This window comes from Talpa europaea (genome assembly GCF_964194135.1).
Source record: "Talpa europaea genome assembly, chromosome: 6".
Lineage (NCBI taxonomy): Eukaryota > Metazoa > Chordata > Mammalia > Eulipotyphla > Talpidae > Talpa > Talpa europaea.
This window is the reverse complement of record NC_140072.1, coordinates 95,390,780-95,406,207: the sequence shown is the minus strand read 5'-3', so window position 1 is coordinate 95,406,207 and position 15,428 is coordinate 95,390,780. Positions and strand designations below refer to the sequence as shown.

The 15,428-nt window shown below is 37.8% G+C and overlaps 1 protein-coding gene across 1 annotated transcript in view; it reads right to left on the bottom strand.

Moving 5' to 3' along the window:
• Positions 1-15,428, bottom strand: part of MIPEP (mitochondrial intermediate peptidase) — a gene marked incomplete at both ends in the record, with an annotated part of 150,438 nt that overhangs the window by 120,102 nt on the left and 14,908 nt on the right. Inside the window, 4 exons of the mRNA XM_084235308.1 lie at positions 1,534-1,582; positions 5,902-6,058; positions 6,599-6,781; positions 12,036-12,099. Of these exons, the coding sequence (XP_084091434.1) occupies positions 1,534-1,582; positions 5,902-6,058; positions 6,599-6,781; positions 12,036-12,099 (453 nt within the window). The remainder of the gene's footprint in view (positions 1-1,533; positions 1,583-5,901; positions 6,059-6,598; positions 6,782-12,035; positions 12,100-15,428) is intronic.

Here is a 15,428-nt window from a genome sequence, read left to right as displayed (position 1 = left end):
TTTCTAACACTCATAATAAAATTAGAAGTAATTTGTACTGCAACTATAAACCAGTATTTATTCAAATTTTACATATGTAAGAAGAAACTGCAATATGTACCTCAGTAAATTACTACAGTGTCTACCTTAAAAAAGCATCTTGGCAGATATAAATCTTGAAAGCACTAAGGCTTGGGGAAATTAACAATGTTACACAAGCATTCAAAGTATTTCAAATCACTACTTTTTGCTATAACTTAAAAGGTAGAAGGCTAATAAATTACTTTCCAAAAAAGAACATTAACATAGATTATATTTAAGATTGGTATTCACAATTTTTCCTCTACAGAAAAACTTTGTTGTGTTAATAACCAAATACGTACTTAATATTTTAGGATATGAAATTTCTGTCAGAATTAACTCACATATAATTATAAAAATCTAAAGGTATATTTGCTAAAAATGCAAATTATTCCTACATACAAGTGGAGAAAGAACACTAACAATTAGCCAACAATACAAAGTGGAACAAATTCAAATAAATGCATAAATTAACACCTCCTCTTCATTATATCAAAGTCACAGCAGTTCACTAATTAAGAGAAAACTGAAAATTTTAAATATAATCCAAATTAGGAAGGATTGTGTTCTAAAGCATGAGTTTATAATAGAAAACGAAAATTTGAACTCAAATTTAATATGTTGGTGAGGTCAAAAAGGCAAACAAAATTTTAGACAGCATCATAAAAAAAGAAATGAGAGAAAACTGCCCTCATTAACAAAGCATGACGTGCCGCTCCCTGGAACCCAGGTCTCTGGAAGCGAATTGGATCACCGACCCTCAATAAAGCACTGCAGAGGGCAGTGCAGGACAGTGATGTAACCTAAGACACTGGGCAACATGAAAGGAGAAGGCAGAAGTAGAACAAGCCCCACTAAAAGACAGTAAAACACTTCAGCTTGAAATTACAAACACTGAGACAGAGCATTCTTAAAATACACAATAGCAAAAAGCACAGATCAATTTACTAAAATATTACCTATATTTTGGTCAAAAGAAGAGAAATACAACTTTCTGAACTTGATATAAAATTGATAGGTACAATTCAAATATAGGTACAGTTCAAAAAGATCTGGAAAATGTTTTAAATTTCATATCAATGATGGGTTCCTAAAAGACAATTAGCTGGTTAATTAGAATGAAGGGCTAAGCTTTTAATATTGTCAATTTAGGAAGAAAACTGTATCTTTCAAAGTGTGCCTTATAGTTACTAAAATCTCTCGTGGAATAGTCCATGGATCTCACCCATTCATCCTACATGTACATTCCTAATTGGTCACTTACTAATTTTTTTATAAATCAAGACTTTTTTTAACTATTTTTTTTTATTTTTATATTCCCCATACTATTACACACCCCTTATCTTGACCCCAATCCTCCTTTCCCTGCTGCCCCCCCCCCCCATAGTTTGTCTGGTTCATAATTGTTTGTTGATTTTGTAAATCAAGTCTTTTAAAAAATGACATATTTCAAAGAGTAAAATAAAAACGAACCTTTCAGAAAGTTTGTCAGATAGTTTCTCAAGGAACTGCATGACAGTCTCTAAAAATAAAATCCAAAAGAAAGTATTTTGAATTACATAACGTGAACACACCTGCTAAAATTATAATATGATGATCATAATCAATATACTACAATGCCCTAAAGGGATGATTTTGAAAGGAAAACTGGTTGCTAACAAACATATACTAGGTATACAGCAAACATTTCTAGATGATGATGATCTCTCTATCAGAAAAATAAAGAAACACAGTAATAATCCAAAGCTTTATATTATATCCCCAAATGAAAAAAGTTAATGGGAGGCTACAGAAACAAAACCAAAATTTTAATGCGTTTCTATCTATACATATGTGCAAGAGAAAAAATAATTTTCTTAGACATCTAATTTTTATGAATTTTTTAAGAGATAGCTAGGCTGATTTGTTCATAAAAACCAATACAGTTTAGATAACATGATTCACTAAAAATTAGTTTTTAAAAATCAATGTTATTTTTATTTTTATATACAGTTGCAGAATAATTTATTTAGGATCAACATTAAAAGAAAAGAAACCAAAAATAGAATGTTAAAAATTTAAACTTCGTTAGAATTTTTTTTTTTTTTGTGGGACCCTCGCCAGTGGCCGGGGAACAAACCAGCGTTGCAGAGGCTGTGGGCAGCCTCGCAGCCCAGCGGTCAACCGCTGCACCACCAGGGGAGGCCCTGTTAGAATTTTTTAAGTACTTACAATACTTCAGCTGTAAGTCATTATATCCATTTTATAAATTCATAAAGGCAAGACAGTGACATTATCATTATTTCCCATGACAGAAAATTTTTCATGTATATTTCTGAATCTAGCATGTTTTGTCATTGATTTATATGTACAGAGTTTTCATATACATATTTTAGAATTTGTCACAAACATTTTTAAAATTTCCCAAATGATCTTCTACATGGTTTTAAGTTTCTTGCTCTCTTTAATTTATCTCCTTTCTGAGTAAAATGAAAGGTTGAGGAAAAATGAAAGTTAATCTAAACCAGTAAGTCATGAGGTTCCTTGCCACTGTCAATGCTTAAAAGCTTATATAAGAATAATTCAAAAAACACTGCCTCATGTGCCACTTAGTATTAGGAATTTTAGAAAAAGCTGTTATTAACTTAAAAATGAAATCACATTTCAAGACATACCCACTGTCATAAAGAACTTTTCAAACAAAATTTTGTATACATTTTGTATATCTAAATAACCACTGTTTACTTTCACCCATTTTGATTTTCTAGCTATATATGAAAAAATCTACCTCAATTAATCTCTCTGGGAAATTGTCCTCATGAAAGAATGAGTTTGAAATCCACAGAGAGTAATAAAGGCCTGCCTGGAAAGTTACTTCCTAATTCACATGAACACCCACCTTTAGCTTTGCTTACCCCCTTCCTACCTTCCTCCTCTACTGAAAGCTCACCATTCCTTCACTATTCACCTCAAGTTTCACTTCCTTCATAAGACCTCAACAGTCACAGAGAATCTGACAAGTTTATTGAACTCCCCAAATCCTACAGCACTGTTTAATCTACTATGCATTTGGCATAGAAAAGACAAGAAGACACCAATTTGTATCATTACTCCCATGTATATACATCTGAGATCCCAACTAAATCTGAAATCCTTCAAGGAGACACAGGGCCACATCCTGTGTGACTATGTACACAAAGGTCTAAATGCAAAATATTACCACTTCTTCATTTAGATGCAAAAACACCATCCCTACATGCTCACATTCCTAATTCCTTTCTTTATTCAATTTTCTCCACAACTTGTACTAACAAGTTGTTATTAATAACATACCACATTCCTTATTTATTTTGCTCTTATCTGTCTTCCTTACAAATATAAACAAGAGCAGGAATTTCCATCTGCTTTTTTATGCTGGTTTGTTTCTAGTAGTGATTAGAATATCTGACATATAGTAGGCCCTCAATAAATACTTGCTGAATCATGAATGAAAGTAAAGAATGTATGGGTGACATCACATAGGGCACTTAGTCTCAAGCAGCCTATGGAAATCCATAAGTTTAGAGCTGTGCATTTAAGATCTGCCACTCTTCAGCAACAAAATGTAACCTTAGATTCCTTATTGTCAAAATAAATACAAACATCCACCTCACAAGGCTGCAGAAGTATTAAATGAAATAATGGTCCAGAATAAGCACTGAATAATATTATAATGTGTATAATTATAATATAATATAATCACAAATATTAAAACAATCTGGGGAAACCAGTGACTGCAGTAAGACATACAAAATGTCCAAATAATATCTATTTGGAGCCAAAACTATGTGAAACAAATTATAAGTGTTTTATGCGTTCAGGGACAAGAGATTCCAAGAGAAATGAAAAACTTTAACAGGCTTTATTAAAGATGTGAGTTTTGAACTGACCACTAAAAAATTGGATAGGAATTTTAATAGATACTGGAAAGTGGGAGCTGTTCCCCATGTGGGAAATATGAGCAACGTAATGAATATGACATCCCTATGGCTTAACAGAAAGCCTGAACAGATAAAGGTCTTACAGGAGGAATATGGGGAACCAAATAAGGGATCAAGAAAAAAAAAAAACCAACAATCATAATAAATAAAAAAAATTAGCAGGCAACGTAAATCAGAGACATTCTGCAAAGGAGGGAGCAGTAGAGGAATCAAAACAGGGGAAAGAAGAGTTCAAGGGACTATGGTAATGGTCCATGGGTAAATTGGTGGTGAGAATTTTACAGGGAATACACCTGAAAACAAAAAGCATACAAGCATTGTACAAAAATGAACAATGACGTAAAAAAAAAAAAACACACACACACAGTAAGGGTGGATCTAAGAAAACTTTAGAGAACATATGAACATCCTAGAGAAATGGATAAACATGGAAGGAATAAAGACAGGATAGAAATAAGGATGTAGGGGCCTCCCGGGTGGCGCAGCGGTTGAGCGCTGGGCTGCGATGCTGCTTGCAGCCTCTGCAGCACCAGTTCGATCCCCGCCGGCGAGGGTCCCACATGGCACGCAGACCTCTCCTGCCACCCGCTGCTCCCCTCAGCAGTGTATTTCGTCAATCTGCCTGTTCTGTTCCCCGCTCTGGCTTTGGTGAATTCTCTCACCCTCCCGCGCTTCTGATTGTACCCAGTGCTTGTATAAATAAATCAAAAAAAAAAAAAAAGAAGGATGTAGTCTTCCTTCCACATGGAGTTAACTTCTCTTCTCTTAGAATAAGTTCTCTTACCTATAGAAGGCACACTCATCCAATCCACTACTAGAACCCTAGGGAACCCATCACATCATTTCCTCTTCCCTTTCAAAACATCATCAAGCCTTATAAAATCAACCTCCAATGTACATCTGGAATCTGAACAGCTCCACCGTGATATCACTACAACCCTACTCCTCACTTAGTGTTTGAATTATATCTGTAACTTTATAAATACCTTTGAAAAAATTTATTATATACATTTTCATTATTATTTTGCCACATTTTCTTCTATACTATAAATCATTAACGAACTCAACAGAGCACAAGGTAAGTTTAACACAAACCAAGGAAAGAAGCATCCCCCTTTCTAGAATAAACCTTCCCAAACAATATTCCTATATCAGAATAGGTTTATAGGAGTACATATTTTCATATGACCTACATTTATTCTTATCTTCAACAGAAATATTGATTTTTCATCCCTTTTCATACTAACCCTAACCATTTGGTTAGATTGAACAGACATTAGCTGACTCAAAATGAAAATAAATTTAAATTAACATCAATGAAAAGTTAAGGATGATTTATTGGCAACATTCAGATGAAATAAAATAACTTCATTGTGCAGAATATATCCCAAATTATTTGCTCTACTAAAATAATCATTACTATCTAAAGATCAGGGCCTCCCTGATGGCACAAGGGGTTAAGGCACAACCTTATGAAGCTGTCCGCAGCCTCTGCAGCACAGAGTTCAATCCCCCGGCCAGCAAGGGAGCAACCCACATGGCACAGCAGACCTCTCCTGACTCGCCTGCTGCTCCCCTCAGCAGTGTACTTCGGTCAATCTGCCTGTTCTGTTCCTCACTCTGTCTCTGGTGAATCCTTTCTCACACACCCCCTCCACACACCTCTGGCCTGTACCCCCACTCTTGTATGCATAAATAAATAAATCTTAAAAAAAAAATCTACATCTCAACAAATGGGTCTCTGCATACATTAAAAATAGAATACTATCACTTCTCGGCCTTTTGGCTAAGATCAAGTGTAAAATTAGGATACTAATTTATAGCTATTTTCAATTCTATAAAAATCCTATTTTGTCCTTAAGAGTTGGGTAAACAGGCCTACCTGGATTTTTAGCTATTGTTCCTTGGAGAGCTCTGTGGGAATATGTAGAATACCCAACTAATTTTGCCAGAAGATCTCTGTTGCTGAGCAGTTCATCTAAACATTTCAATTGACCAGCATTGGGATAAAGAAATATTTTATAAGCAGCTTCTCGTACCTATATTTTAAAAGTAAATGGTAAAAGTAATAACATAAGTTCTTATGCAATAATAATATACATTAAGTCTACTATCTCATTCTGCAGGTGATCATTGCTTTAAAAATAAAATAATGGTTTACACAGTGAATAAAACATTTAGATGCATAAACTAGTATGAATACAACAACATACTTCACTGGTGTTTTTATAATAGTGTATGATAGGGAAAACTTTTACCCAATTTATATGCCATAAAGCATAAAGGTGTCATAAATAGCCTTTAACCAGGTGAAGTGAAGAGTACATGCACTAAAAATCTGAGTTGTCTAAAATGTCAATTACTAATGATATCTATCACACTTTAAAAATGAGGAGTTCTTTATGAGACATGAATAATTAAATTATTATCATTATGGAATAATCCCACAGTTGAATTTTTAGGGTAAAGTAACACTGAAATATTTTTAAGGTATGAATATATAATCATGGAGTTTAGGGTTAAAACAGTAGCAACACACAGATGGGACCTGAGCTATAAAGAGAATGAAATACATATACCAAGTCATCAGGCGCTTCTGCATGTAGGCCATCAATTACCACGTGGTCACCAGTGAGTACAAAGTTATGGTGGATATGTTCTGGTAAGAGATGCTTCTCAATCTTATTAGGAAAGTTGGTTCCCATAAGAAATGAACTACTCAAATCCAAGATTTTAACATTCAGGTCCACTGCTTTTTTACGCTACATATGTGGGGGGAGGGAGAGAAGGAATAAAAGTTATCTAAAGGCATTTAAAATATTTCACAACGAACTTAACAGATAACCTGTAAAGATGAAAAATCAACATATATGATTGAATTATAACTTTATAAGATACTAAACATATTAAAAATGAATACTGAATATATTTTGCCATAAGCAATACATAATATGCTGTAAATAATATAATAATTTAATATTGAATATCCTGACAAAAAGTGATCCTCTGGATAATAGTGTCTATGCTTTAAGATTTACATAACTTCTAGAGTTATATTTTATAACTAGTTAAATAACTAATCTTTGACATTAATAATGTTAGGAAGTAGGGCCTCCCTGGTGGCACAGGCGGTTGAGTGCTGCACTGTGAAGCTGTCCGGCCAGCCAGGGAGAAACCCACATGGCGAGGCAGACCTCTCCTGCCTCACCCGCTGCTCCCCTCAGCAGTGTATCTCAGTAGACCTGCCTGTTCTGCTCCCCACTCTGTCTCTGGTGAATCCTCTCATCCTCCCGCGCATCGGGCCTGTACCCTGGTTCTTGTATAAATAAATAAATCTTTAAAAAATAATAATAGGGCCTCCCCGGTGGCACAACGGGTTGAGTGCAGCGCTGTGAAGCTGTCCACAGCCTCTGCAGCGCCGGTTTGATTCCCATCCGGCCAGGGAGAATCCCACATTGCAAGGCAGACCTCTCCCGTTTTGTCCGCTGCTCCGCTCAGCAGTGCTTTCAGTCTGTCTGCCTGTTCTGCTCCCCGCTCTGTCTCTGGTGAATCCCCTCACCCTCCCGCGCATCTGGCCTGTACCCCTGTTCTTGTATAAATAAATAAATCTTTAAAAAATAATCATAATAATATTAGGAAGTAGAGAATCCTCCCATCACCCCCCAAAAAATTCTTAGTTAAGTGAATCAGAGAACCTAGATAGTTGAACCTATTCAACATCATGCCTAAATGTTTAGACTAAACGAATTAAGTATTTGAAGGGAGGACTAGAAAATATGTTGCAAAGATTAGACAAAATGGGTAGAGGAAAGAAAAACGATTAATATAGTTGTTTGCCAGAGTGGCGCAACATCCAGAAGTGGAAACGCACTTTAAAAACTTTAATTGTGCATATTTTTGAGTGGCTAATTGTGAGTGGTGAGAGGAACTAGACTGGAGCCGTGAGAGCGGAACTAAAACTGTTGCACCTGGTACCTCCAGCTCTCAGACAGCAAGAGTAATAAAGCAGGTTATATGATAGTGTTGTTGGTTTCTTTTAAAGATTTATTTATGCACACAAGAACTAGGGTACAGGCCAGAGGTGTGGGGTACGAGAGGATTCACCAGAGACAGAGTAGGGAACAGAACAGACAGACTGACCTAATTACACTGCTGAGGGGAGCAGCAGACGAGTCAGGAGAGGTCTGCTGTGCCATGTGGGTAGCTCCCTGGCTGGGGATAAAACTCTCATGCTGCAGTAGCTGCGAATTTCTTCATAGTGCTGAATCTTAACCCCTTGCTCCGCCAGAAAGGCCCTGATAGTGTTGGTTTTATCTTGCAGTTACACCTTTTAGTACACACAATTTTCTGAGAAAATGTGTATTATCAAAGGGCAGTGTGACAAATGTTTCAGATGAAACATAAACTATAGTCCATGTAATTTGTTAGGTCTACTGGAGGAGGGATAAATTTCAATTATTCGTTAGACAGGCATCTGAAACTGGTTCATGATGGGCTTCAGGTGAAATCATATGAAAAGCTCTCTGGGAATGGGAATATTAGCTATTTACCCAACGCATGTGCTGTAAAGCATAAAGATGTCATAAAGCACTTTAATCAGGTAAAGAATATATGCACTAAAAATCTGAGTTGTCTAAAATGTCAATTCTAAACTATATTATGGCCCTAAAAAAAAACGATTAAGTAGCACTATGTTTTCAAAAGATAAATATATAAGATATAAATGTTCACTTGAAAGATACAGATAAAAGTATATATTATACATAAACAAAATTTTTTAATTTAGAAAATTCATAGGGAAAAAATGTTTTCAGATATTCTATCATCTTTATAGTCTAGATTTCTCTGCCTATTTTGTTTCTGATATGGTCATTTATCACCACCTAATGGTAACCAGTGGAACAACAAAAAGGTAAAATATCTAGAAATTACTTTATGCTTATTTTAAAAAAGGGTAAAAGAGGGGGACAAAATTATTTGACATACACTTTCTGTTAAAATTCCTAGAAAATTAAAAGTTGGATTTACTTCCTAACTTGACTATCTGCTAAGCATCTCATTTTATCATTCTGAGATAATTAAATATGCAATACTTTTGAACTCTCAAGAACTCTTTAAAATTTTATTTATTAAAGGACAGCTAAAAGACAAATACACTTCCATTAATTTGAAACCTTTAAGCTATAATCATATAAGGCCTTAAAAAAGAAGTAATTTAGAAAGAATCTAGGCCTTTACAATGTGTAGATTAGATTGGTGGGTCCATTTCAGCATCTTTCTTTTAAAAAGTATAACTTCTCGGGGCCTCCCTGTTGGCACAAGAGGTTAAGACACAGCACTAAGAAGCTATTCACAGCCACCACAGCACGAATTCAATCAGGGAGGTGACCACATGGTACAATAGATCTCTCCTGTCTCACCGGCTGCTCCCCTCAGCAGTGTATTTCAGTAGATCTGCCTGTTCTGCTCCCCACTGTCTCTGGTCTCTGGTGTATCCTCTCACCCCCCGCATCTCTGGCCTGCACCCCAGTTCTTGTATGCATATATAAATAAATCTTTAAAAAAAAATAAAAAGTGCAACTTCTGTGTCTTTTACCCTATCCTAGTGGAACACCCTTGGGACTAAGCACATAGAAATTAAGAGAGGAAGTTAGCAGGTTTCTTGTACCTTTATTGTTTGTGGGGAATTACTTGCTAGGAAAGACAGCATCCTCGCTTATTAGATAAAAACAGCAGGTTCACTATTGGTGACTCTGACCTTGACTTGACAAAGATTATTTTTTAGTAAAATTTCAAAAACATTTTTCTTTTTTTTTTTTTAAAGATTTATTTATTTATTTATACAAGCACTGGGTACAGTCAGAAGTGTGGGAGGGTGAGAGAATTCACCAGAGCCAAAGCGGGGAACAGAACAGGCAGACTGACGAAATACACTGCTGAGGAGAGCAGCGGGCGGCAGGAGAAGTCTACGCGCCATGTGGGACCCTCGCCAATGGCCGGGGATCAAACCGGCACTGCAGAGGCTGTAGGCAGCTTCTTAGTCCAGCACTCAACTGCTGCTTCCCAGGGGAGGCCCTCAAAAACATTTTTCATGAGGATTATATAAAACAATAAAACTATTTACCTAGATTTTCTACTTGTAAACTTCCTCTTTAAGAAATCAAGCTTGATTAATGTTAGCTAACATTACTATGATTCATGGAACATTTATTCAGTATTATATTAAGTCCAAAACCAGCAAGCATTAGAAACATGACCCACATACTGTCCTTGAGAAGCCTTTAAAACTCAGATAAGTGATACAATAATAACAATAACTTCAAATAAACACAGTTATGCCACATGCATGAAATAATTAAAATGTAAGTTCAGATGAGTACAGAATTCCACCAGGAAAATGATAAATGCATCACAGACTGCCTCAAGATGAAGCATTAATAGGAGGAAGACTACCAGTAGGCACAGTGTAGTGAGCTACAATGGGGCACAGAGAGAGCTGGAAGGCATGATCATGTGAATTCTTTCATTACATTAACTACCAATTTTTTGACAGGCAATGAAAGTCACTGAAAGGTACTGGGCAGGAGAGTAACAATCTTATGCCAAAGCATCCTCTACCTATTAGTCTCATGACCTTGAGTAATCACATAACATTTAGGTGCCCATATCTATAAAACGGAACTAATAGTGGTACCAGCCTCAAAGTTATGAAGATCTGATAAGAAATATATGCTTTAAATAGCAAATATTTAATCATTGTTAATTATGAGTATGAAGAAGACAGATATTCTGTGATAAGAATGATGGTGAGTTGTTTTGGGGATGTAGAATGATTCAGGAGAAACTACAGAAACAATCCAAGAACCTGGTGAATAACATAAAAATACTGGGAATGGAAAAAATGCAAACTGACTCCAAAATTTTATTTGGGTGACTCAGAAAGTAGTTATAAAATTGGTAGGAGATGGATTAATAAAGAATTGGCTTGGCACAGGATAAATGTGCCCATTTTAGCTGAGGTGAGTTTACTGTAGAACTTCTCAGCCTCATTGACTACTTGGAGGAATGCTGGGCTTGGGATTAGGCCAGGAGTCATGTGATGAGCCCTTAAAGCCACAAAAATATGTATAAGGCCTCAGTATGACTCAAACCCATCAGCAATCAAAACAGCGTGATACCCACAACCCTTCCCTTTCCTTTCCAAGATTCTCTAATAAACAAATTCCTATTAATAATTAAATGGCTTTATATTATATGTATTAGAAGAAACACTTATCTGGGGAAAAAAGGCATGCCCATTATAGTCTATACGTCTATGCTGCAGGCAAGTAGGGGAGATAGTGCAGGGTAAGCAGATCTTTCAAGTGGTGGTCAATCACTCCCATTCTTCCAAATAGGACCTTAATACTGAACTGATACATTCTGTTTCTTAGGACATACTATTCTAGAAAGAGCAGTGGCCAGGGTAAGTAGTCTTAGATACTAAAGATGGGAACTTTAGTTTAGACAAAGTGAACAAATCACTTTGTCTTTATTTCCATATCTGTAAAACGAAAGGTGTGGACAAATTTGTAAGGCCCCTCTCATGCTAGCTTAAATACTGTATAATCCATGTTTACCACTTCCAGAACAAACTGTGTGGATCTGTCAAAGCCATTATAATCAGAATAAATATACTTCTGTAAAGGTCTTAATAATAACCAACCCCTGTACTCCAGTTCCAGACCTTCAATGGCATGAGTTTTCCTACCCACTTGCCTATCTTTCCTGATAATGCCCATCTCATTCCAATTCCCTAATATCAAAATACTCCAGCTGTCTCAAATGTCTGAATTCTGATGTATGGTGGGTAATCAACTTCCAGAGAATACTACATTCAAATACAAATTCTAAAAGAATTTCATAATATAAACAACTTGTTTTTATAGTATGCTAATTCAAAAGATATACAAGGACTACTGCAACAACGATAACAACTAAAGTTAGTAAAAGGATGAAAACAGAGGAAAGACTTACCTTTTCTTTGTCTAGATGGATTCCACTGATTTCAAAATCAAACATGAACAGTTCTGCCACACGCCTATAAATAAAATGAGCTTCACATTATAACAGGTAATAATAATACTTAACAAAAACAAGATTTTTGTTAAAAAACAATCAGCCCTGGGGCCTCCCCGGTGGTGCAGTGGTTGAGCACTGGGTTGTGAAGCTGCCCGCAGCCTCTGCAGCGCCAGTTCGATCCCCAGCTGCTCCCCGGCCCTGGAGGAGGGTCCCACATGGCGCGCAGACCTCTCCTGCCACCCATTGCTCCCCTCAGCAGTGTGCTTCGGTCCTTCTGCCTGCTCTGCTCCCCGCTCTGGCTCTGGTGAATTCTCTCACCCTCCCGTGCTTCTGACTGTACCCAGTGCTTGTATAAATAAATAAAAATAAATCTTTTAAAAAATAATAAAAAAATAAATAAGTTTTTTTAAAAAAACAAAAACAAAAAAACAACCAGCCTGTTTCAGTCTTACTGCCAGTCAGATGCCAGTCTCATACACAAGAGATCATTTTTCTGAAACCAGAAGCTTAACATTTAGTTGGTTGTGTTTTTAAGTTCCTCTATGGCTCACTTGACATCAACTACACTATGCTGTCTACACAATAAATTGAAACTGAAACTAAGGAGTGAGGATTATGCCAATGAAGCCATATTTAACTTGCTTTTTTTCCAGAGTTGGAGCACATATTTTCCAACAGCCTGTCTTTCCTTCACAAGACATTTGCTGCATACTAAATGCAATGCTCCAAATACACATGCCACCTAACTAGGTAAACCTGTATACCTCTAGTACATTTTATATTTAGCTTGTGCATACTCTAAGGTGCTTGTGAATAAAGACTAATATATGCTCTGAAACTGGATCCCTGAGGCAGGCACCATGGGGCAAACTGGCTTTGTCGGTGCTGCTGGCTCCTCCCCAGCAAATACAGCTGGATGCCTGCACAGGTGACAGAAGCAGTGGCAGCTCCCACCCACCATAGGACCATGCTGTCTTGCAGGCAACCCCTCTTCCAGCACAAGCCAGGTTTGAGTGCAGGAGTGCCTATGGCTCTGGAGGCAAAAGCAGTGGGAGTTTCCCTCTGGCTGACCAGAAGTGCTGCCCAGGCAGCACCAGGTTACCCTGCAGCAGGTGGCTGTAGGACAGCTACACAGAGGCACACCTCAGTGGGTTGAGCTTTCCCACCTGCCTCCAGTGGCCCTACTGGGACTCAGCCTGATGGCAGAAGCCATCAGTGATGGCTCAGTGGCAAGGTTGCCCTGAGCTGGAGCAAGCCCCAGTACAGGAGGCAACAGCAAGCCTATGGTCCTGGCCCTACCGGGCCAGCTCTAGCATTACAGCTCCCTGTAGTCATAGGTAGTAGGAGGCCGGAGTCCTGGGCCAACATGGCAGGCTACCAGAAGAGCTCAGCCTGCAGCAGCTACAGTGTTGCTACAGTACTTGCCCCTTATATGTTGTTATACTCAGCCCCACTAACGGGGTACCAGACGCAGAGTGCCTCTAGTACCACTGAGCCCAGCTCTTGCTGTGGCCCCCCAGAGTCCAGCAACCCATGAGCCTGCCCTGAGGTCAGGGGAGGCCAGGTCTGTGTAGGCACCAAGTTTTTCCTTTTATATTTGAATTGTGTGTGAGTTAAATGAACCAATCTGATTAAGGCCCAGTTCATTAGTTAATTATTCAGATCAAAAACAAGAATAAGATACTTGGGTTTTAAATGGTCCAATCAGTCACTTAGGATTGAAAATGGTCCAATCAGACTTGTAGGGTGGGAAACCCTGAAAGAGGATATAAGGTAGGGCAGAAGCCAGCTTAGAGCAATCTGTTCATAGCCTCCAAAGAAAGAAAAAGGATCAGCAGCCAAGCTCCAAAGAAAGAAGAGAAGCTGAAGACCTATGCAGAGACCTGTTCACTGCATCTACCTCCAACCTGCCTCTGACATCGCCTGAAAGGAGCACCGTAGTATTCGGCCTAGCGTCTCAAAGAGCTATTTTTTTTGGGGTAGTACAAAAACTCATGAAGAGCTATTAACACTGGTGTCTCTGATAAAGCATCCTGGTGACAGGTAGTGACTGGCACTACTGGCCAGAGCTATCTAGCACAGTTGAGAGGTGACCGGCGCTGTGTCTGGGTCACCTGAGAGCTGTCTACCACTTCTGATTGTCCAGTACCACCTCCTGCTGCTATTGCCTCAACTGCCATCCTGTCCAGCATCTGGTGCTGTCCAGCCCAGCCTTCAGACTGTTGCTGTGGGATGCTGTGGTGCCATCTCAGTAGTCCCGCCTGTGAGCACCTCCAGCCACCTCTATGAGTTAGCTCTAGCCCATGGCTCAACAATGTGCCATAAGCTCCAGGCTCTCATTGACAGGACAACACCATCTTGTAAGAGTGGTCTTTTGTTTGTGACTTCTGGACACTGTGGACGCTATCTGGGATGAGAGAGCCAGCCACCTGTAGACTTAGAAACTCTCTATGTCCTCTGTTTGTTAAATAAACCCCGTTGTTGCTGTTACCTGAGCCTGAATGGTCTTATAATTGTATACATGGGCAAGAACCTATAGACAGTGACCAGTTCTGTACCTTGGCACTGTTCTTTCACCCACAAGAGCACTGTCTAGCACTGTTTAGTTCCATATGGCATGATCCCATAAGGGAACAATTTTTGAATGAATGAACACAAGGCATAAGAAAAATAAATTTCATGATGGGGTATAAATAAAGTACTTGGGGGAGTTCAAAGAAGTCTACTATTCTTTGATTTGTCAACAGTACTTTTATAAAACATCACCTTTTATTTCTGCGTCCCTATTAAAAAGCAGGCTCTTTATCAGCAATTTCCAAGGTCCTAAATTTGTTTAAAACTTGGAAAGGAAGAAGGCTAGAATTAGTATAAAGACACTTTGTAGAGATCAGCATTTCTTAATGATCATAAAATGCATCCACAAAATTCAAAGGCCCTACATTTCCTAACCTTTCCTTGATATATTATGAGAACAAAATAACAAAGGAACAGAAAGTATATTGGAAAATATCTAAATTGAGGGACAGCTTTTTGTAAATTTTCTCTATGATATGTTATACTCAGAAACAAATCTTTCTCTTTTTAGGTACATACTAATTTAATATCTTTACTTTCCCATGAAGTACCAGAGGAAACAAAATGCTAAATTCATAAGGAAGAAAATCACGCATGCACAGAAAACAAGATCATGGGCTGAGAAACATAGCCCTTCAAATATACTAGAGTAAAAAGACATGGTCCCTGACCTTCAAGAGATAATAGCTGAATATCATTCATAAATAAATGACTGATAAATACCATCAGTTCAGGGAACAAAAGTATATCTCACAGAGTTTATGTTAATATTAC